The sequence below is a fragment of the Schistocerca piceifrons genome, chromosome 2, assembly GCF_021461385.2.
Source record: "Schistocerca piceifrons isolate TAMUIC-IGC-003096 chromosome 2, iqSchPice1.1, whole genome shotgun sequence".
Lineage (NCBI taxonomy): Eukaryota > Metazoa > Arthropoda > Insecta > Orthoptera > Acrididae > Schistocerca > Schistocerca piceifrons.
In genome coordinates, this window is record NC_060139.1 from 1009549323 (window position 1) to 1009574821 (window position 25499).

At 42.0% G+C, this 25499-nt stretch overlaps 1 protein-coding gene across 1 annotated transcript in view; it reads right to left on the reverse strand.

Moving 5' to 3' along the window:
* The window catches only part of LOC124777099 (SET domain-containing protein SmydA-8-like), a 302158-nt gene that overhangs the window by 56249 nt on the left and 220410 nt on the right, over nt 1-25499 (reverse strand). Inside the window, exons 3-5 of the mRNA XM_047252380.1 lie at nt 10418-10561; nt 3783-4155; nt 3176-3367 (exon numbers count right to left, since the gene is read on the reverse strand). Coding sequence (XP_047108336.1) covers nt 3176-3367; nt 3783-4155; nt 10418-10561 — 709 coding nt within the window. The remainder of the gene's footprint in view (nt 1-3175; nt 3368-3782; nt 4156-10417; nt 10562-25499) is intronic.

The following is a 25499-nucleotide window of genomic DNA, read 5'->3' on the forward strand; positions in this document are numbered from 1 at the left end:
TTTTACGAAGATACCGTACACTGTGGCAACATACAATATAAACTTTCAGTAGCCTCATCCTGATGAACATGAAATCTCAAAATCTATTTTTCAGTATTGCTACTCCATGTAATCAAAGGCTGCGTCTGTAAAACTCAAACATACCCTGTAAGATCATATATTTAAAGCGCATGACCAAAATTGTGATGGCGGCAGAGTCATTGTGATCCAATATTTATTTCGATATCGTCTACCTACAGACTGAACACAACTAGACAGTGGTCTGGCATAACTCACAGTAAATCGCTCCTAACACTTGCGCTATCCCACTGGTACGATGTCGCTCTTACAGCCAACGTCCTCAGCTATTTGTTGGATATATTCAAATCTCTGCTTTCCCCAACAGTTTTTGTCCTCTACGGTTCTCTTCAGTACTATGGCAGTAAACCCCTCAGCGCCTTAACTCGTATACTATCGTTCCTTCCTCCTTCTATTCACTTCTCCATTGTCCGCCCCCTTAGCTGAGTGGTCAGTGCGTCTGATTTCCATGCAGCGTGGCCGGGCTCGATTCCCGGCCGGGTCGGAGATTTGCTCCCCCAGGGACTGGTTGTTGTGTTGACCTCATCATCATTTCATCATCATCGAGACGCAAGTCGCCCAACGTGGCGTCAACTGAAAAGACTTGCAACTCGGCAGCCGAACTTCCTGAGGTGGGGACTTCCGGCTGTCAATATGATGCGATCATATTTTATTTCTCATAATCATTTTCATTGCCGAATCTGCGGAGAGTCCCCTCATTCCTTTATCAGTCCACACAAGTTTCATCATGCCCAACACCACATCTCTAACTCTTTTAATCTCTTGTTTTGTCGTTTTCCCACAGTCTACGATTCACGTCTATACAATATTATGCTCTAGACGTACATTTTCAGAAATTTAATCAAATTAAGCCCTATGTTTATAATAATAACCTTCTTCTAACAAAGAATTCCCTCTTTGCATATGGTAGACTGCTTCTTATATCATCTGTACTTCTTACATCATGCGTTATTTTGCTACCAAGTTAGCAGAATTCCTTCACATCGTCTACTATGCGATCCTAAATTCTTCACTTTTGCTGCTCCTCATTACTTTCGCCTTTATTTGGTTGACTCTCAGTCCATATTCTATACTCAGAAGGCCCTGTTCGTCTTTCTAACTTTCACCGAGGACAGGTATCTCATCCGCGAATCTAATCAATGATGTCCTTTCACCCTCAATTTTAATAACGACTCCTGGACCTTTCTTTTATTTCCCTAACTTTTTCTGCCATGTTTAGATTGAACAGCATCTATCTTACCCACTATTCAATCTAAGTGTTTCACTCTTGGTTGTCTATTTTTATTGCTACTTCTTGCTTCTTCTACATATTACACATACTCATCTTTTCCTACAGGTTAAATATATTTTATGAGAATTTGTAGCATTTCGACAATTTGTCAAACGCTTTTTCCGACTCAACAAATCCTATGATATTGTCATGCTTGTTCTTACGTCCTTCGCAACGTCGGCACTGACTCTGGTGCCTTTACTTTTGATAAAGCCAAACTGACCGTCACCAGACAGTTGCTCGGTTCCCTTTTCTATTATTCTACATATTATGGTTGTCAGCAGCTCTGACCTTTGATGCATGAGTTGTGAAGCAGATTGAGCTATAGGTCTCGTATTCGTGTGCCTTTTCTGTTTGCAGGATGGTGTGAATGACATCCTTCAGAAAGTTAGACGGTATGTCTCCAGTCTTATAGATACTACGCACTAATCTGAATAATCGTTTGATTATCTCTTTCCCCAATCAGTTTAGATATTCCGAATGAATGTTGTTTATCCCCTCTGTCTTATTTGGTCGCAGGTAGTCCACAACTCGGTCAAATTTTGGCTTTAATACTCCCTCGTAAAGGCCCTTTCCACTGGCTGGATAGCTCAAGTCAAATGTTGGAGGAAGGGAAGGGCATACCACTACAATACCACCTGAACAAAATGAACAACACATGGCTTCAGATAACTTCAGCTAATCATGTCAGAAAATCCACAATATTTTACGTTTAACCTATTATATCCATATAAGAAGGTAAGGATTACACGTCCTATCGTCAGCTAGGTCATTAGCGATGAACACAAGCTCGAAATGCGGAAGAAAACTGGCCGTTGTCCTTGAAAGAAACCAATCTTGAATTCACCTTAAGCGATTTAAGGTTCAAATGGCTCTGAGCACTATGGGACTCAACTGCTGTGGTCATAAGTCCCCTAGAACTTAGAACTACTTAAACCTAACTAACCTAAGGGCATCACACACATCCATGCCCAAGGCAGGATTCGAACCTACGACCGTAGCGGTCGTGCGGTTCCAGACTGTAGCGCCTTTAACCGCTCGGCCACTCCGGCCGGCAGCGATTTAAGGAAATCAGGGAAAACGAAGACGAAAACTACGTAAAAGGAACAAATCAAGTTATACTTTTTTTTTTAACTATCAGGTTTAATTGCATTTATCAGTTAACAGGCTCCAGAGGTTAGATCACATACTCAAAAATACGCGAACTTCGAGGTATGTGTATTCGGAGCTTAATAGGTGGTAGATATGGTTCGTTTTGATATGCATGGCAGGTACTGTTGTTCCTTACTGGTGCTCAAATATACCCGAAAGATAAGGCATCTGCGCTAGAATTCGGTGTTTCATGGCTGGCAGCTCTGGCTCAGGCTGACCTGTGTAATACACGAAAGATACCAGGGATGATACTCCTGTACTCGAATACAACCGAATGTCGAGGTATACCTGTCAGAATACGACGCTTCAACGTTGATAGCTCTGGTTCATCCTAACCTGCGTGGCACCAGAAAGGTACCAGCGATGAGATTCCAGCACGAAGATCGAGGCATGTGCGCAATAATTTGGTACTTCATGGTTGGCAGCTCTGGTTATTTCTGAGCTGTATGGTATCGGAAAAGTACCAGCGATGAGGGATCCCGATTGTAAACAAACGTCGAGGCATACGCAACTGAAATTGGTGCTACATGGTTGGCAGCTCTCGCCTGTTTAGACATACACAGTAAAAAAAAAAGATACCAGAGATGAGACAGCCGTACTCCAGTATATCCCAGTGTCGAGGCATGTGCGTCAGAATTCGGTGCTTCACGGTTGGCAGCTGTGGTTTGTACTGACCTGCATGGTGTAGGCGTAGCTGAGCGTGATGGGCCGTCCCTGCGGGATGCGCGTGGACGCCCTGACGGTGAGGACGCATTGCTGGTCGTCCGTGTGGCTGGTGTTGGGCACACAGTCGTGGCACATGAGGAACGCCGCCGGGAACAGGCTGCGCGCGCTCTGCCCATGGGGCCCGATCTCGAAGGCGTTCACCTGCCAAGTAGACACCATAGCACTTAAGCTCTCATCCAGAGAACGTCAACCTGATCTGAAACTTCGAGTCTTTATTTGCTGGACCATCCGGTTATTCCCTGGACAGACTTAGAGTCTTTAACTATCTCTATCTATCTCTCTCTCTCTCTCTCTCTCTCGCTCTTTGTTCTCTCTCTCTCTCTTTCGCCCGGAGCACATACCCTTCTGGACATGACTGGAAGACAGGATTACGGATAGGGTAGGGAGGAGCGATGTAAAGGCCGTCAGAATGAATCTAAAACTCTAGATTGGGGGCGTAGTTACATGTATGAATTTTTCAAGCCCTTTCATTCTGTTAGTAAGTTCCGTAACTGCCTACATTCTGCTGTAGAGAGTCTCGTTACAACCTTTTCAGTTCTTTCCAGAAGTATCGCACCTCTAGTATGCCGCAGACGGTGTGTATCTCGTCCTCGGAGAAGTGGTCCATGCCCCAGAGCGAGCGGATGGTGTCGACGACGAGCTCCTGGTTGCGGCGCCACAGGCTGGGGATGCGCCTGCGCAGCTCGTTGTGCGCCTCCATGGTGAGCAGCGTGCGCCAGCGCGCCGGCGCCGCCGCCTTGAGCAGCAGGCAGCGCAGCGCCGCGACGGCGCCGTAGTAGAGGCGCGCGCCCGGCGACGCCAGCGGCGCCGGCAGCCGGCGCGCCGTGCCGTGCGCCGACATAGCGGCGCACTCGGCCGCGCTGTGGCCCAGCTCCTGGCCGCGGCCGGCGCACTGCGGCCCGCACAGCGGCCACGCGCACCCGGGGCACCTGCGCCGTCGCAGCCCAGAACAGTGAGGGCACGGCTCCGGAAAGGCTCAAAATCATGAAAAGTTCAATTTTTACTTTTTTGCGTTTTCTGATTCTGCAGACTATTACCTTTTAATAGATATATAATTTATTCAATTCCGAAGACTACAACTATTTTTAACATTTTTTTTGAAATGTGTTCTACATGGGCGTGACCCACTGTGGCGCTGTTAAACTGCTGTCAAATGGTGTTATTATTAACGTCCGTGTTCATCAGGTACATTTTAGTGATGTGAGATAAAGTATGTGTTGTGGCTAACCTGCGATGGTTCAATATATATCGCTGGTGTGATTGTCGATTGTTTCATGTTTATTTACTCTGTCGTTATTTCGAAAACATTAGTAATTAATTCGGTTTCTTGAGTCTCTGTTTTGTTGAAGTATAATAATGAGTAAAAGTAAAGTTATTAGAAATCCTCTGAAGGCTTTTAAGAAAAGGAGAAATGTTGGAAAGCCAAAGGTATGTGTTATTACTGTAAACAATAAAGACGATAACCAAGTGAGTGAACCTAACCTCTCAAGTACACCTGCCGATAGCAGTCAAAGTGGGAAAGAAAATACTTCACAGAAGAAGCTTGGTTCAATGAGTGATAACTATGAATGTTTTATGGGAGAATCGGATGTGAATGAAATATTTGATATGTCGGTTCTAAAAGGAATTTTTTCAAACTGTGTAAGATGTATTCATTGTAGTGAAGTTGGTCTGGAACTCTCCATAATAAAGCACGTAGGACTTGCTAGTGAAATACAACTGAAATGTGATAAGTGTTCATACATGACCACCTTTTGGAACAGTGTTGCAGTAACTGCAACTGAAGAAAATGGTAGCAAAATCTACGAACACAACAACGAGCGATGCTTGCTTTAGACAAGGAACGCCTTCGGGCTGCAGACAGGGCTGTAAAGAGTCTAGAAATACAAGCAAGAGTAAACAGGAGGAGGAACAAGAGGAAGCTGGAGGAGGAGTTTGCAGAGGATGAAGATAATCCATCCTATGGACCTGGAATGCACTAAAAAGCTAATCCAATCTTTGTCGCTCGATTCCCAAAACTTTTATTTTCTCATACTAATTACATGTTTTCTAACGATCTTCCAAACATATTTGTTTCAAACTTTCAGTAAATATTACACAGTACCTTCTGCATAATTTAACACAGCCTTTTTCCAAAAAACTGTATACTTTTGAATATATAAATAAAAAATTGCAAAAAAATGTTGTGAATTTTCATTACAATTGAGAAAAAAATCATCTTTAATAACTGAACTAAAATTTTGTAAAATCCCTGTGTTAAGTTGTAGCCCATATTCCAATAAATAATCTGTAAAAAAGTTCAACTTCCTACCTCAAATACTTTGTGAGGAAAGATGTAATTTATAAGCGTTATTTTAACATTGCAAGTATAGGGCGTTCCGGAGCCCCTTAAGGCTTAAAGCACTGTCGGCGACGGAGGCACTAGGGCCGGAACACAAGTTCAATGAAACATCGCCTGCTGGTATTTTTCGGTTTTGCACCTTGTTACTCTGTCAGCAAAACTTAAGTCTTACAAGGGAGTGGTCAGACTTGTCATGCCGAAACGTGTGTTGCCTTTTTTACCGCCGTGAGTTAACATTGCAAGAAGTCTGTATGCAGAATTTTAGCTGCTGACATGACCTGAAAGCCTGTAAACAATTTTATGAAGTAAGACATTATTGTCGGATGATTTCCGCGCTTATAACTGCCTCTTGTACAGCCCTGACCTCTCTCGCTACGTTATACCAACGCCATCTAGGGACAAGGTGGCGTTAGCTACGCGCCGCTCTCTTGCCACAGCAGTGAGAGAGCTGATTCCCCCAGTGAAAGCGATCGTATGATAATTAAACATTCGTTGACAAATATGGCTGATATGTTATCTACAACATTCTTTCCAAATAACTATGAAATAGACACAAATAAATATACGTCCAAATTTTATTTCTTGTAATTACCGCAAAAATGCCAAATATTGATACAATGTTCAAAACATAGGTTTTTTGTGCACCAAGAACATGCAAGCAAAGACGACATATGACAGCCCTGCGAATCACAGACGTTGTTAGATGTCCGTAGACAAAACTGGGCTGATGTTAGGAATGAATCAGGCCTAGTATCAATATATTTCGAGGAGTGCCACGCATATTTTATCAAATTCTGAAACCGTGGGCAGGAAAATTGATAATGTACTACTGATTGCAGCTTGAGAATACTGTCACGGTGATAGACAGGAAATTGTAGTGATCTGCACACAATAATTTTCTCTGTTAGTTTTCTGTAAAATGCTTTCCACTGACGGAAAAATTCTCTGTCTAAAGGTTGAATTACGTTCGTCGTGCCGGGTGGAATCTCAAGTATCTCTACTTCTTTGTCAGGGTGGGCTCGAAATACAGCTTTTAATGAATCAGACCTTTTATGACCTGACCACGAATCTAGAAGGAGAAGAGATTTGTTCCCGCAGAACGGCAGAAAAGCATGACGCATGAAAAGTGTAACATTTTCATTTCCCATTTCTCCAGACTTCGATGCGTCTACCACAAGATTGTTTGCGTAGAACATTGTTCTTTTGACACGTGGTCCAAAACGTCCAGTTGGTTCTTGAAGACACATATAATTTAGGCAGCAATGAACCATCCAGACTAATTATGGGCATTATAGTGTATGAATGGGTGAGTGCAGTCGTGGACTGCGCAATCGTCTCAATATGTTTTTCCCCCTTTGAATGACAGTGTTCTTTTCGCACGCATTTCTTTTTGAAAACCTGACTGATCTGCATTGTACACGTACGATTCACTAAAACTAGCGATCTTATTTTTTGCATTCATAAGAAAAGCTTCTATCATTTCGATTTGTGTCACTTCATTTTCCGACCTGTTTCTCGATACAAATTTCGTTATTTTTCTTGCCACAATTTTATGTGAACTTTTGAAGCGACTAATCCAACTTTGAGAAGCTGTAAATTCTTTAGCGCCCATCGCGTTGGCAATCTCTAACGCCCAATCACGCGAAGTTGTATCGCTGACACTAAATGACTGTTGTCTGGCATCGATAAATAGCTCAAAAAGTCGCGCATTTATCTCCGTCGCAATTTCCAGTCGACTCTTACGTCGTCGAGTGACTTCCTTTTTCCATCTATACAATTCACGTTCAGAATGGACAAAGCGATACTTAGAACAGTACTGACACGTAGGCGTTTCTTACCACTTTCGTTCAACCAGTACGTCACCGCTTTTTCTTTGTCTGATAAGGTAATTGTAGTTGCTGGTGTTACTTTCGGAGATAATTGATGATGGTACGTGGCACTATCACTCAAAGAGTCTTCAAGAGTGCAACTTTCGTCGGTGTCTTCGCCGTCTGTGATTCACAGTCTGCAATATCGAGTGTTTCAGTTGTTTCTAGCCACATATCTGCGCCATTTACACGCTCGTCTAGAAGTTTAACAACCGTGTCGCACAACACATAGTCTTCGCGCGCGTTTTCTGTTGATTGATTCATTTGGCCTCTGTGGTATATCTCCATGGCAAGCAGCAAAACATTTACAGGGTTCGCCATCACCTGTGAGGGCAGATTGAATGTTCACCGTAAAGTGGCTTGCGGAGTATAGATGAACATCTGCAGAACATCTTTCATATCTCTAACCAGTTTCAGGACGGTATATTTCGAAATACGTACCAAAAATTAAAAGGACGTGGATCCCAGAGAAGCAAATATTCGTTTCCCCTTTCCACCAAAACCGTGCAGCGATATTCCTCTTTAGTGAACGCCGCGATAAGACGGCCGCACTTCCCGACCATGCGCACAATGCTCGCACCTCGCCATTTCCAGGGGGGTCAGCCGTCACTACAAGCGCCAAGCAGGAAACACAGCCAGTGTTCGTGATTTTTTTAGATGACTTCCAGTTCATGTCAGCAGCTACAATTTTGCATATGGACCTTTTGCACAGTTAAATAACAGTGCTAAAAAAAGCAATACATGTTTCGGCATGACAAGTCTGACCATTCCCTTGTTAGGGAATCGTTGGCTTTACAAACAACTAACCTGAATTATACTTAACATACTGAATGCAAAATATAGTGCTGAATAATTCAGCGTTGGAAGCAGGGGAAATTTTAGTGACTGGATAGTAATCACAGAGTCCCACAGGGTTTAATTCTGGGTCCACTCCTACACCTCTCGTAAAACACAAACCTTCAGAAGCTAGGATGTCAATTTCGTCTCGGTTATGCAGGACCAGTTAGAACAGTAACCCAGCTTGCCTCAGAAGAGGACACTATGGGTTTATGATAGAACTGTTTATTTTTAAAATTATCGGGAATCCGATATATCGATATCTAAAAAGGCACCACCATCGGCTCTCGATATGTCTAGAAAATATATCGACACTCGACAGAAAAAATATCAACGCACCGATCTATAAAAATATCGGCTGCACATTGTAAATACACTACTGGGACCAGTTTTAAAGCTTTGTATTAAAGTACTGATTTATTATTATATATTGTGTACATCAAATTTATAGCGGCTTACTTATCGCCCGTAGAGCAAGAATTGAAAGAAAACTATGCATATTCAACGCTTGGCGACAACCACTTTGCTAACAATGGTAAATGCAGGTAAGTGGCACAATAAGAGGAGTGCGATGGGTCCGTCCTTCAGTTGCCACAAATCGGATTTGTCTGGAACATTTCATGTCGATTCACTTCTTTTTTCCTTTCTGCAAACGTCAGCGACCTTGCAGCTGTAGTGTCAAAATTGCGTGGCGAAGTTAAACGTTGCAGTTTTAGTTGGTAGCGCCGAGCACCGATTAGGTCAGCATTTACCCTTTACACGTCTCCACCGACCACAAAACCAATCTTGTCATTTAGAGTTTCGTCCATCATTTTCAGCAAGTGTTTTTGAAGAAAACAATTTTTAACGCAACTAGTGTGTTATTTCTTCATGTCGGAAAACTTGTTAATCCATTCACACTGCCCCCCCCCCCCCTCCTCCCAGGGCAATCGGACTTCTTCTTTGTGCCAGCTACTGTATATATACTTGCTTTACACAGTCCAAGAGAAAGACTGGACGTGATGGAAGCTCAAAAAGTAGTATGATTCGTTCAGATAGTGAAAGTAAAATAATGTTCTACTGCAATTTCAAATTGCGAAAAAATATAAAATAAAAATTTCAGCGCTCGGCATTGCTGTTTCGATACTGATATATCGAGTCAAATATATCGCCTGTTAACACGGACATAAGTTTGAAAATATCTATATATCTGTATATCGATACCGTACGAGGCGTATTCGGAAAGAAAGGTCCGATTCGGGGAAAAATGGAAACCACTGTGAAAATCCGATGGAAATTTGCGCAGATGTGTTGGGCAGTGTCTTTAGTGTGCCTATCGATCGCTTCACGTCGCTCTTATCAGTTCAGAGCGCAAAGTGATCACGTAAAAACGCCTAAAACAACAGTGTCTCCCGCCAAGTATGTCGATTTGGTGAGAGATTTCGCCTGAAGCTATGCAGCCCACGTAACATAAATGTCATGCGTTTCTTTCTTCAAGACAATTTTCACCCGCATTCGCAGGGACAGTGAAGACGCTCCAGCAGCGTTTTCGGTGGGAAGTGTTTGGTCACCAACAATGCAGCTCTTAACTGGCTCCCACCGTTGTTCATCTCTGCTCACAGGAACCGCTGGCTACGAAGACAACGTTTGGCACAGACAACGTAAGACAGACCAGCGTAGAGAATAGGCGGAAAGCACAGACACCTGCTTTCTGTGACGAGGGTACTGGAAAGTTTGTACAACGTCACGAGTAATGTCTAAGTCGGACCAGCGACTATTTAGAGAGGTAGCTGAAAGGCGTGGCTAACTGTTGCGAATAAAAAATTTTCAATTTTCGATGTGGTTTACATTTCGCGACTGATCGGACCTTTCTTTCCGAGCAGCCCTCGTATCAACAGCACTAGTTTATGACACACTTCCCAAGCGAATCAGTGCACGTATCCATGCCGGGGGGGCCGCAAAGTGACAATAGTAAGTGGACTCATACTGCCAAGTTCTTTGTGAAGTAATCACTGAATCAATATCGCACAGTCTTGCAACCTGTAAAGTTTCATTTCGTTTCCTGCCCTCCTTCTGGGTGCTCTACTCTTTCTTTCAGCCAATACTCAGCCTGCACGGTCGCCGAGAGTGTAGAGCGCTGTGCTAATGGAAACAACGTGTTTCTACCTGTAGTCTCCGCGGTTTTCGGCGTCGAACCTCTTGTAGCAGCCGAGGCAGAGCGGCGGGGAGTCGTGGCAGGGGCCGACCACGAGAGCCTTCTCCCTCATCACCAGGTCTCCAGGCTGGAGGTCGCGTGAAGCCACCAGGTACCTGCAACACCACACAGCCGTCACTTTCGACACAGCCATCTCTGACAGTGATGAAGGCTTTTATTACTCGAAGAAATTCAGAAACCAGCCACTTTCTACATACCAGAATCATATTCGTATTTGTGAATATGCCTAAACTTTGGCTCCACTATGCATTGGTGACAATGGAAATCTGCGCCGGCCGGGGCTCGAACCCGGATATTGCGCTTGACGCGAGCAATCGCCTTGAGCGCCTCGGCCATCCGTGCACGCTTCCGACCGAATCTTCCGTATGTTACCGTTTTCGTTTACGTCCTGTACTCGCACAGATACTGCACCTTTCAGGAAGAGACATGACTAAAGGCGAAGCCAGTTATTAGGCATGAGATACAAAACTACAGTAGAATAAATTTATTTATTTCCGTTTATGATCAAAAATGGTTCAAATGGCTCTGAGCACTATGGGACTTAACTTCTGAGGTCATCAGTCCCCTAGAACTTAGAACTACTTAAACCTAACTAACCTAAGGACATCACACGCATCCATGCCCGAGGCAGGATTCGAACCTGCGACCGTAGCGGTCGCGCGGTTCCAGACTGTAGCGCCTAGATCTGCTCGGCCACTCTGGCTGGCGTTTACGATCAAAAAATGCTTGGTCCTCAGACTACCGGTTTCTGACAGCAACACATGTTTTAAACACATATGCTATAACAGGGAGCAAATTTTAAGTTGACAAACCAGAATAACTCGAAAAATATGCTTCACACGCAAAAATGTGTAGAATCCTAAGTTGATTATTTTCGAGGGAGACATCTCCTGGTGCTAAAATTAGCCCGCCACCCCAGCCCCCCGGGGATGGGGCGGGAGGCATCTTTAAAATTTCAAATGGGGACCCCCATTCTTTATTTCAGAACCAGCTTCTACATAAAAAACTACGTACATTTTGTCTTAAACATTTGTTTTGATTCTTGGTAGTTGGCACTGTAATTCAAGAAAATCCATGTTCTCCTTTTTCTATGGAAAATGGTTACGGATAAATAAAAATACTTATTTACTTCGTAAATTTTGGTTTGTTAAAACTAAAACTCTCCCTCTCTCCCCGTAGGGTGGGGGTCTGAGATGGAGGAATTAGAGTTTTAGAAATGTTGACCCAAATATTTTTTCCACAGATTCGGATTGGGAAACCATGTGGACGACCATTGTGTGAAGCCATATCTTCAACCTGCGTACTTATTCACTACGAGTTTGACTCGCTTTCCTATCTCGGTAACAAACGCTTGTCTGATTACACTACTAGAATAAGTCTGTGTGTGCGCACATTTCGTACCCAACGGTTCATCATGGTAGATTGTGCCGTTACTCGTTTAGAACGGGGACGCTATCTGAATTCTGGCCTATTTCTGGGAGTCCAGCATGGCACAGGTGCCAGCCGTTTCTTCGCGTATCGTGACTCATGAAAGCGATTCAATTAGAGGTAAATTTAGGTGGTTAGTTTTCTGCCAGCTGCAATTACGCTGCGTGCCAGTTTAAATTTAATCCGCAGCCTCGCAGACGGCGCTGTTTATCGTGTCCGGCATGCACGTCTCTCATACACACACGTCAGAGTTAAGGCATCAGGAAATTCTAAAAAAGTTCTCGTCAGAATGAGATACAAGAGAAGTTAAGAGGAGAATTAAACTGCCACATAAATTAACGAGTCTTGTCTTGTTTCGCTTTTCAAATACATTTTCCACATTAGCATTTAAGTAATGATTCGGTACCCTATACTGAAACACACTGAAGGGCCAAAGAAACTGAAACACCTGCCTAATATCGTGTAGGGTCCCCGCGAGCATGCAGAAGTGCCGCAACACGATGTGACACGTACCGTACTTGACTAGTATCTGAAGTAATGCTGGAGGGAACTGACACCATGAATCCTGCTGGGTTGTCAATAAATCCATAAGGGAACGAGGGGGGGACGATCTCTTCTGAACAGCAGGTTCCAAGGCATCCCAGATATGCTTAATAATGTTCGTATCTGGGGAGTTCTGTGGCCAGCGGAATTGTTTAAACTCAAAAGAGTGTTCCTGGAGCCACTATGTAGCAATTCTGCACGTGTGGGGAGTCGCATTGTCCTGCTGGAATCAACTAAGTGCGTCGAAACGCACAATGGATATGAATGGATGCAGGTGAACAGATGTTTACGTATGTGTCACCTGTCAGAGTCTTAACTAGTCATATCTAGACGTATCAGGGAGTCCCATATCACTCCTACTGCACACGTCCCACACAATTACAGAGCCTCCACCACCTTCAACAGTCCCCTGGTGACATGCAGGGTCCATGGACTCATGAGGTTGTCTCTATACCCGTACACGTCCATCCGCTCGATACAATTTGAAACGTGACTCGTCCGACCAGGCAACGTGTTTCCAGTCACCAACAGTCCAATGTCAGTATTGATGGGTCCAGGCGAGGCGTAAAGCTTTGTGTTGTGCAGTCATCAAGGGCACACGAGTGGGCCTTCGGCTCCGAAAGCCCATATCGATGATGCGTTGAACGGTGCGCACGCTGACGCTTGTTGATTGCCCAGCATTTGCGAAAGAGTTGCACTTCTGTCACGTTGAACGGTTCTCTTCAGTCGTCATTGGTCCCGTTCTTGCAGATGTTGGAGATTTGATGTTTTTCCGGATTCCTGATGTTCACGGTCCACTCGTGAAATGGTCGTACGGGAAAATCCCCACTTCATCGCTACCTCGGAGACGCTGTGTCCCATTGCTCGTGTGCCGACTATAACACCACGTTCAAACACACTTAAATCTTCCACTGTAGCAGCAATAACCGATCTAACAGTTGCGGCAGACACTTGTTGTCTTATATAGGCGTTGCTGACCGCAACTCCGTATTCTGCCTGTTTACATATCTTTGTATTTGAATACGCATGGCTATACCAGTTTCTTTGGAGCTTCAGTGTAAATTATGAAGAATACGACGAAAAATCTTTATTACAGGCAACATTTGCATAAAACAAAATTACTCAGCAGGCTGCTAGGGTAATTTCAAATTTTGGGTTACACTTTTCTGCCGCAGTCGACATTATAGCGAACATCACGATTAAAATATGTGAATGTAGACTCAACATTGAAACTTTTGGTTATTTCTATGCATGACATCCATCGAGCCCAACAACAAAACACGACACGATTTTTAAATAGGCTAAGAGTGGGAAGTATAGTAACTGACATAGAACTAAATCTAAGGGGGAAAATAATTACGGTTTGGTTCAGAGTAAACATTATAATCGATATCAAACAAGTTCATAAGAGGGGAAATTGTATCCTTAATACTTTTACTATTACACTAGAGCCGGCCGATATGGCCGAGCGGTTCTAGGCGCTACAGTCTGGAACCACGTGACCGCTACGCTCGCAGGTTCGAATTCTGCCTCGGGCATGGGTGTGTGTGATTTCCTTAGGTTAGTTAGGTTTAAGTAGTTCTAAGTTCTAGGGGACTGATGACCTCAGCAGTTGAGTCCCATAGTGCACAGAGCCATTTGAACCATTTTTTTTAATACACTAGAATAAAAACGTTCGCGAGATCTCTGCTGTTGTGCTGTATGAGTCACCCGTAGTCTAGGGGAGCCGGAACGATAGCTCAGCGTGTTCGGTCAGAGGGTTAGTCGCCCTCTGTAATAAAAAAACTGAGCAAATGAATCAACAACGAACTTAAACGGGTGTCATGGGACGTCCGCTCCGAATAAATACGCCGAACAAATAACAAACAGAATGAAATTTTAAAAAAAGGGGGGTAGCGTCTTCGATTAGTAATCAAAACGTCCTCGGTCCCGGGTTCGAATCCCGCCACTGTTTAAATTTTGATTAATAATCAGCATTGGTGGTCAAAGACTTCCGGCATAAGAAGTCACCCTCGTTCTGGCAACGGCCTTGTCAAAAAGGGTGGCTAATCAGACAGAGGTTCAGGGCACTCTCTTGCCCTAGGGGTGGGAAATTGCCCCTAAAGGCGGAAGAATCAGCGGTGATTAACGGTATGAGGATACAGAAGGCAATGGAAACCACTGCATTAAAGACATGTAACGTGTATCCACAGGACATGTGGGCTGTAATTGAAAAGTGTCATCATGAACTCTCCATTGGAGAAAGATTTCGGACTAGTCCCCCATTCGGATCTCCGGGAGGGGATTGCCAAGGGGGAGGTGACCATGAGAAAAAGACTGAATAAAAAACGAGAGGATAACGTTCTACGAATCGGGGCGTGGAATGTCAGAAGCTTGAACTTGGTAGAGAAACTAGAAAACCTGAAAAGGGAAATGCAAAGGCTCAATCTAGATATAGTAGGGTCAGTGAAGTGAAATGGAAAGAAGACAAGGATTTCTGTTCAGATGAGTATAGGGTAATATCAACAGCAGCAGATTTTGGTATAACGGGAGTAGGATTCGTTATGAACAGGAAGGCAGGACAGAGATTGTGTTACTGTGAACAGTCAGTGATAGGGTTGTTCTTATTAGAATCGACAGCAAAACAACTCCGACAACGATAGTTCATGTGTATAGGCCGACGTCGCAAGCTGAAGATAAAGATATAGAGTATATGAGCATATTGAAAGGGTAATACAGTACGTAAAGGGAGACAAAAATCTAACAGTCATGGGAGATTGGAATGCAATTGCAGGGAAGGAGTAGAAGAAAAGGTTACAGGAGAATATGGGCTTGGGACAAGGAATGAGAGAGGAGAAAGACTAATTGAGTTCTGTAACATGTTTCAGCTAGTAATAGCGAATAATCTGTTCAAGAATCACAACAGGAAGAGGTGTACTTGGAAAAGGCCGAATGATACGGGAAGATTTCAGTTAGATTACATTATGAAACTTCCTGGCAGATTAAAACTGTGTGCCTGACCGAGACTCGAACTCGGGACTTTTACCTTCCGCGGGCAAGTGCTCTACCATCTGAGCTACCCAAGCACGACTCAGGACCCCTACTCACAGCTTTACTTCTGCCAGTACCTCGTCTCCTGCTTTCCAAACTTTACAGAAGCTCCTTTCTTTAAGGAGTGCTAGTTCTGTAGGTTCGCAGGAGAGCTTCTGTAAAGTTTGGAAAGTAGGAGACGAGGTACTGGCAGAAGTAAAGCTCTGAGGACTGGTCGTGAGTCGTGCATGGTTAGCCCAACTGGTAGAGCACTTGCCCGCGAAAGGCAAAGGTCCCGAGTTCGAGTCTCGGTCCGGCACACAGTTTTAATCTGCCAGGAAGTTTCATATCAGCGCACACTCCGCTGCAGAGTGAAAATCTCATTCTGGAGATTACATCATGGTCAGAGAGAGATTCCGAAATGAGATACTGTATTGTAAGGCGTACCCAAGAGCAGATATAGACTCAGATAACAATATAGTGGTGATGAAGAGTAGGCTGTAGCTTAAGACATTAGTCAAGAAGAATCAGTACACAAAGAAGTGGGATACAGAAGTACTAATGAATGACGAGATACGCTTGAAGTTCATTAAGGCTATAGATACAGCAATAAGGAATAGCTCAGTAGGCTGTGAGTTAACGAGCATTGCGCTCTCATTTAAACATAAGGCCGAAAGAGTCAGCCTACAGGAATTGTGAAACGAACCCTGTCGTCCAGGACCGCGTACCACAAAGGGCGCAGATTCACCACGAGATGGGGAAACTCACAGGCGTCTATTGTCTATTGAGGCCTAAGCGCTGTAGTGTGCGAGTGAGACAGACGAGAACCTACGTCATAGGGAAACCAAGTAGAAGCCATTTGTGGCCAAGGAGAGGTAGCAATGATAAATATGGCAGACCTAAGATCGGCCATAAAGGGAAACAATACATTCCATAAATTTTCATGGTGATCCCAAAAAAACTTGAATATTGATCATATCTATAATAGTTTAGGATTTACTGTTAAAGTGAAATTAACAAGTTTTGTAACAAAGATCTGAATGCTAAAATCTGAACGCTTTGGGCGATCTTAACGATCGACGTTTCATGTAGAAGCGCATCATTAAAATGACAAACATTGTAAATATCAACTCTGTAACTTTATTTGTTTAAAAGATTTAGTAAATTTAAATTATAAGTATTTACAGTTAAACATCGGATCATCATTTCCTCCACACAAAACACTTTGAACCACGACAGCATGACACCTTATTGAATCATTAGGTAATAGAATATTTGTTGTAATGTTTAGTGCGTAATAGTTACTTTTGTTCTTTATTTGTTTATCAGAAAGCACATTGGTGCAAGGCTACTGACCGTGGCATTCAAAGCTAAGAAGGAAATTGTATTGGTTTTATATACAGGAATTTAACGTTTATTATGTAATGGATATTATTGTTACTTTATTTAGAACGTGAAAGTGGTCATGCTTTGATTATTTAAATATGTTAAAATGTAAAATACTGTAGAATAAGCTGTAGCCAATCAGATGGACGGCTTCAGGAAAGGGAAGTGCCCTAGTCAGTTGAGCGAGGATATCCGGCGGCCGGTGACAGGCAGAGGGACTGCGGGTGGAGGCGCGAAAGCAAACAGTTTGGCTGGAGACACCAAAGGGAACAGTTCGGATTGAGGCACGAAAGCGGACAGTCGGTATTTAGGCAGCTAGGAAGTGAAACGACTTAGAAACTTTCGGGTTGTGTGGTATCGCGGGCTTGGTCTCTGACCGGTAAGCATCAGCGCGCTTGGTGTGAACTCAACTTTTCGCGTAGATAACTTGTATTTCGCCATGAGACTGTGAATGATCGAACTGTGTCAATGGATATGCGCTCGAGTGTAACAGTAACTCTAAATACGACCACTTTCGCTATTCGTTTGTTTTCTGAATAAACGTTATTCTAACCAATTTGCAACAGCGTGGCCTACATCATTTATGGGTCGTTAATTTAGTTCGCGATATTATTATTACTGTTATTATATGTTATGTTAACTTTGTATTTCGTGAACTTGCCATCAGCCAGAAAATTTAACCAAAGGGTCACAAGTGTCTAATTTAGGGTGTGTAATGCAACACGTGCGGTTTAACCCCTAGACGAGTTTGTGCCAAGACATTTCGACGAAGAGGAACCGCATGTGAGCCCGAATATCTTTGGGATGTTAGCTCACAAGTCAGTACAGTTGAAGAGGAGTGCACACCTCTAAAAAGGGCCATCACAGAAGTTGGAAAGAAAAACATAGGTACAAATAAGGTAACTGCGAAGAAACCATGGGTAACAGAAGAAACACTTCGTTCGATCGAGGAAAGTAGGAAGTACAAAAATGTTCCGGGAAACTCAGGAATACAGAAACACAAGTCGCTGTGGAATGAAATAAACAGGAAATGCAGGGAAGATAAAATGAAATGGCTACATGAAAAATGTGAAGAAATCGGAAAAGAAATGATTGTCGGAAGGACAGACTCAGTATACAGGAAAGTCAAAACAACCTTCGGTGACATTAAATGCAAGTGTGGTAACATTAAGAGTACAACGCGGATTCCACTCCTAAATGCAGAGGGAGCAGATAGGTGGAAAGAATACATTGAAAGCCTCTGAGGAAGATTTATCTGATGCGATGAAGAAGAAATAGGAGTCGATTTAGACGAGATAGGGGACCCAGTTTTAGAAGCAGAATTTAAAAGAGCTTTGGAGAACTTAAGATAAAATTAGGTAGAAGAGATAATAACATTCCATCAGAATTTCTAAAACCATTGGGGGAAGAGGCAACAAAACGACTATTCACGTTGGTGTGTAGAATGTATAAGTCTGGCGACAGACCATTCGACATTCGGAAAAATATCACCCACACAATTTCGAAGACTGCAAGAGCTGACAAGTGCGAGAATTATCGCACAATCAGCTTAACAGCTCATGCATCCACGTTTCTGACAAGAATAATATACAGAAGAATGGAAACGAAATTTGAGGATGTGCTAGATGATGATCAGTTTGGCTTTAGAAAATGTAGATGAAATTAAGGAATTCTGCTACCTAGGCAGTAAAATAACCAATGACGGACGGAGCAAGGAGGACATCAAAAGCAGACAAGCAATGGCAAAAAAGGGCACTCCTGGCCAAGAGAAGTCTGCTGGTATCAAATATGGGCCTTAATTTGAGGAAGAAATTTCCGAGACTGTACGTCTGGAGTACAGCATTGTATGGTAGTGAAACATGGACTGTGGGAAAACCGGAACAGAAGAGAATCGAAGCATTTGAGATGTGGTGCTACAGGCGAATGTTGAAAATTAGATGGACTGATAAGGTAGGGAATGAGGAGGTTCTGCGCAGAATCGGAGAGGAAAGGAATATGTGGAAAACACTGATAAGGAGAAGGGACAGGATGATAGGACATCTCTTACGACATGAGGGAATGACTTCCATGGTACTAGAGGGAACTGCAGAGGGAAAAAACTGCAGAGGAAGACAGAGATTGGAATACATCCAGTAAATAATTGAGGACGTAGGTTGCAAGTGCTACTCTGAGATGAAGAGGTTGGCACAGGAGAGGAATTCGAGGAGGGCCGCATCAAACCAGACAGAAGACTAATGACCCAAAAAGAAAAAAGAATGATAATAATTACAATTTCAATAACAAGATGAAAGAATGTAAGTGCAGATATTTATATATGTGGTACTTTTAATAAGTACGCGCACCACTGTGTTGGTTGTATTTCTCTGCACTGAACAGTCTTCCCATAAACATATCATATAATTTACAATCTGTTGCCTTCTACATAGTTGTAACTGGGCCACTATGTGGGCTACCCCTGTGAGTATAGGCTAATTATTTTGCGTTTACAAATCAACACTTCAACACCTGACCTGTTGCCCTGTGGGAAATTAACATTAATGGGTAGCTCATGTCACACGTACTTGGGGGTACTATCTAGAAACATATGACTTGTAAAAACTGTAAAATTTTTAGTCTTCAAATGAAGTAAATACTGATATCATGTTGTTCAGTACACCTTTCTTAGTCACCGATAGCTATATCTGCACTTATACCCGTAACACACTATATATATTCAATGGTCTAGATATAAAACTACATATTTTACAAATAAAAGTGCGTCGATTTTCCGTATTTTGTTTCTTTAGGGTTTTACTTAAAAAGTTTATAAATACTTAAAAGAACCGACAGTCTGCGGACCTTTCTCGAAAACTATGTGTATTTCACTGTCTCTTCGTGCTGTGGAGTGAAGACAAATTAACGGTTCTCGTTATCGGTAGTACCATGGATAAAATAACTTTTACTTTTACATCTTAAATTGGATGTCGTCAGAGTAATGATATTGAAATCTTTTACATTTACCAGATGGATCTGACCTGATCTGTAGGTAGATGGATTTTACAGATGTTGCGATTTCTGTATCAGTCAGCGCGTTATAGTTTTGACTTTAATAGCATTTTCAGAACACCTTTTCGCTTTTTATTGAATTAATGATTTGAAGAAAAAATCGAGAACCTTATATTTTAACGTTAATAATTTTTTTTGATAGGATGGGGGGGTGGAGGAGTATTTGTTAGTGTATAAGAATGAAATCGTTAATGCACGCAACAAAGAGCAAGGATGGGGAGAATTCCTTCTCATTATGATATTATACATTCCATCCTGGATTTTCCATTGCTTGATATTTGTGTCTTAGTTAGACATTATTTAATTTAAAATTGATGGACTGCTTTTCTTACACAAAACGTTGTGCAATAAAGATTTCATATTTCGTGTGTAAACCGAATATATTTAGACTATGAAGGATTTAGAGTAAATGACATATCTTAAGGAAATACGTTTTTTAACTGAAAGGTGTTTTATGTTGCAAATCACACGTATGGAACGGTGTTTCAATGCAAAAGTCAGACAAATATCAAATATCTTAAGAAGATGGAGTATCCATATGAAAGTCATTCGTAATATGGTATTCATTTAGCACAAAATACTTTTAACGTTAGAAGTTCCTGTGTTTGAAACGGCAGTAATTTAATTCTTTGGACAACCTCCGGGTTTTGTTCTAGACCGCAATTGCTGAACGTGATACAAAGGAATACTCTTGAGGCGGGAAGTTTGCCAAAGGCAAGAGTCGATCTTTAGGCAGAATGGACGAGGGGCAATTTGTCGCAACGACGCGGAGATCGTCGTAATGGGAGCTGGGCGGCTGCAGCCAAGAATCCACTCTGCCCTGGCGTCGCTATACGTAAGACGGGCTCTGGGTGTTTAACAATAGGAGACAATAGGAGACACTCAGTACGGAAGAGTACTGACGCCAAGCACGTCCTCGGCAGCAAGCTAGATTCTTCGGGGAATGGGTCACACACAACTCATTTTGTTGGAGTATTTTCGATGCTTGCTTCAATGAACCATCTATTGCATATTTACAAAAGCTAAAATGATTCGCACTTACAGCACGACACATTCGGCTGGTTACGAAATACGAAAAACCAAAAGTTGTTGGTTGAAGAAATTTGATACAAAATCAGGAGATTGCAGATGCCTAACTGGCGTGTAAATTTCAGATGTGTCAGTGCTCATACAGAGGTGTGGGCCAATGGCATAGTTAATAACGTAGCTAAGAGAGCAGCCCCATCACGGAAAACAGTAAGCTAATGTGAGTTACCTGTAAGTGCAAAAAAGATAAAAACTAAGAAAAGAGTTTAGAAACAAATCAGAGTTTGAGTGGTAATTAACTAAAAATGGGGGAAACAGAAAACCGCATCTCCCTACAATCGGTCAACGTTTAACGATTAAGCTGTCACCATCACCGTACTTTACAGCCATGTTGACAGCGCATGGGAAACCGAAAGTCTATTATAAAATTTTCAGAATAACTGGAGACGGTCTGTGCACACGTAACAGAGAAGGTCAAGCTACTGGCCACCTACTTTTAGCCTGTAGTATTTTAACGAAAGAGAGGGACATTTTCAGAAAGCAAATAACTGAAAAAGGAAGACGATGGCCCCTTAATACCAGACACTTCCTAAGTTAACAGATTCTCACAACTTTTCTAATTCAATAAGGTTCTCAGTTGTACGATAATCCTTTGGTGTCAACTACAACTTTATACAGTGAAAAACGTGGATGTATACTAGAAGGCTAAGAGATTTATAATCATAAGACAAAGAACGGTAAAAAAATTAAAAAAATTAAAAAACAGAAGAACGAGCTCCTCATCCCCTGCCTTACGGCATCATGCGGGTGCAGTATGGAGGTACATGTTGTGGTCAGCGCATCGCTCTCCCGGCCGTTTTGTAGACTTTGCAAACCACAGAGCCTCTACTGCGCGGTCAAGTAGCTCCTCAACTGGCATCACGAGGCTGAGTGTGCCCCGTACCAGTCTTCATCCCAAGGAAGAATCCTTGGCAGTACCGAGAATCGAAACCCGGTTACTTCGCGTGGCACCATCTACGCTGATCCTTTAGCTAAGGAGGCGGACTCAGAGATCTGTATATGCAGATGTTGTTGTTGTGGTCTTCAATCCTGAGACTGGTTTGATGCAGCTCTCCACGCTACTCTATCCTGTGCAAGCTTCTTCATCTCCCAGTACCTACTGCAGCCTACATCCTTCTGAATCTGCTTCGTGTATTCATCTCTTGGTCTCCCTCTACGATTTTTACCCTCCACGCTGCTCTCAAATACTAAATTGGTGACCCCTTGATGCCTCAGAACATGTCCTACCGACCGATCCCTTCTTCTAGTCAAGTTGTGCCACAAACTCCTGTTCTCCCCAATCCTATTCAACACCTCCTCATTAGTTATGTGATCTACCCATCTAATCTTCAGCATTTATCTGTAGCACCACATTTCGAAAGCTTCTATTCCCTTCTTGTCCAAACTAGTTATCGTCCATGTTTCACTTCCATACATGGCTACACTCCTGACACTTAAATCTATACTCGATGTTAACAAACTTCTCTTCTTCAGAAACGCTTTCCTTGCCATTGCCAGTCTACATTTTATATCCTCTCTACTTCGACCATCAACAGTTATTTTGCTCCCCAAATAGCAAAACTCCTTTACTGCTTTAAGTGTCTCATTTCCTAATCTAATTCCCGCAGCATCACCCGACTTAATTCGAATACATTCCATTATCCTCGTTTTGCTTTTGTTGATGTTCATGTTACATCCTCCTTTCAAGACACTGTCCATTCTGTTCAACTGCTCTTCCAAGTCCTTTGCTGTCTCTGACAGAATTACAATGTCATCGGCGAACCTTAAAGTTTTTATTTCTTCTCCATGGATTTTAATACCTACTCCGAATTTTTCTTTTGTTTCCTTTACTGCTTGCTCAATATACAGATGGAACAACATCGGGGAGAGGCTACAACCCGAGACTCCATTCCCACCCACTGCCTCCCTTTCATGCCCCTCGACTTTTATAACAGCCATCTGGTTTCTGTACAAATTGTAAATAGCCTTTCGCTCCCTGTATTTTACCCCTGCCGCCTTCAGAATTTGAAATAGAGTATTCCAGTCAACGTTGTCAAAAGCTTTCTCTAAGTCTACAAATGCTAGAAACGTAGGTTTGCCTTTTCTTAATCTAGCTTCTAAAATAAGTCGTAGGGTCAGTATTGCCTCACGTGTTCCCATATTTCTACGGAATACAAACTGATCTTCCCCAAGGTCAGCTTCTACCAGTTTTTCCATTCGTCTGTACAGAATTCGCGTTTGTGTTTTGCATATTTAGTATATGCAGATATAAGTCTGATATTTCAGCAGACTGTTAGGTCTTGATGTATTCTGTTTCTGGATTTGCAAAATTAGCCGTATGAGTTGTATTATCTTTTTCAATCTTATATTTTAAAGATAAGACTTAAAATTACTATTCACACGTGCTATTTTACAATGTAATGGAGTGTGTAAAATAATAATAATTATAGTATAGCAATAATAATAATAATAATAATAAAGAAAAAGAAAAAGAAAACACTACATGGCAAGCACCCGTATCATCTAACACAGCCGCACATCGATCAAGACGCATCCAACACATGGCTATGAAAAGGCAATATATACAGTGAGACGGAAGGATTCATGATTGCAATACAGTATCAAACAATAAACACCAGATATTACAGCAAGCATATTATTAAAGATCCCAATACCACAACAGATAAATGCAGACTTTGAAAACAACAAATAGAAACAGTAGATCACATCACAAGCGGATCTACAATACTAGCAAACACAGAATACCCCAGAAGACATGACAATGTAGCAAAAATAATACATCAACGACTTGCCATACAATATAAACTAATAAAACAACACGTTCCCACATACAAGTATGCACCACAAAATGTACTGGAGAATGATGAATACAAATTATACTGGAACAGAACCATTATAACAGATAAAGCAACACCACATAACAAACCTGACATCATACTCACCAATAAAAAGAAGAAATTAACACAACTAATCGAAATATCCATACCCAATACAACAAATATACAGAAGAAAACAGGAGAAAAAATTGAAAAATACATCCAACTGGCTGAGGAAGTCAAGGACATGTGGCATCAGGATAAAGTTGACATTACACCAATTATACTATCAACTACAGGAGTAATACCACACAATATCCACCAGTACATCAACGCAATACAGCTACATCCAAACGTATATATGCAACTACAGAAATCTGTAATTATTGATACATGTTCAATTACTCGAAAGTTCCTAAATGCAATGTGACATATAACGTACAGTTAAAAGGAAGTCACGCTTGATCAAGGTCCGTGTCACTTTCCATTTTTAACCAGACGTAACGTCTGAGAAAGGAAAGAAATAATAATGACTAGGTACATCATGCTCATAGTTCATCTTAATTTCCAAGTCAGAAATATCAGCCCTGCTGCAGAATTTAGGAATTTCTCGGACACGCTGTAGACTGCATGGGAGTCAGTCGAAAGTGAGAATCAGTTGCAAGTACTGTCGTTAAGTGGTCATAACTGAAAAAAAAAAGACTAGAGGAAATATATTGTGTTAGTTAAAATAAATGTTATATTTCACGAGACAGTAAAGTTATGAAACTCTTCGTTTATTTTTGCAAATAACGTACAGACTAAAAGTAAAGGAATTTAATACAAAATCCGAGGACCTGAGGAAAGTGTTCAACAACTGACTACAATGGTGTATCGTCTCGTTGTTGACAATAAGGTAAACCAGGTAAGCGAAAATTTTGCTCTACTGGTAGTTCTCAGTTAATCTTTAGAACGCCCAAATATTCATAATATTGGAATGTAGTGAACTGATGATCATTTATGACTAGGTGAGAATGAATACGTCACAGCTGTTCACTGCTAATGTATTTCAGGTTAAACAGTTAATATATACACTGAGTTCAGCGTAACGAAGATGGCTCAAATATTTTTCATTAACACGAATACCTTACTCAATTTAAAGTGGGTTCCTTAAATAATATTTTTAGGATTCCGCACCGGAATGACTGCAAACAGAACCATTATAGGGTCATTTTATTGTCCCTCTGTCTGTCTGACCGACTGTTAAAAGCCCTTTTTCTCAGAAAAGAGTAGATGAGCCAAGTTGAAATTTATGTCACACACTAAAGTCTACTACCCCTTGGCGCTGTAAAAGATTGAAGCTTCTAAGTCAATGAAATCAAAAGATACTGCCATTTAAGTCACTCGCAAACTCATTTATCAAAACCTGGTGGATAGTTCCCGTTGAACTAGAATCATGAAATATGGTAATAAGCAAGGTTTCACAGTATAACCAAATAAAAAGATCCAGAAGCTGTATATTTGTAAGTATATCACACCAATTTTTTTTTTTTTTAATTTATCGTCAGACTGTCTGTGTGTCCATACAGCCATTAAAATCCCCTTTTTCTCAGGAACGGGTAGACGTATCAAGTTGAAATTTATGTCACATACTGAGGCTTATACTTCATGGCTGGTATAATAGACGTTAGTTTCTGAGTCAATGCAATCAAAAGGTACGGCTGTTTATGTTTTATATTTT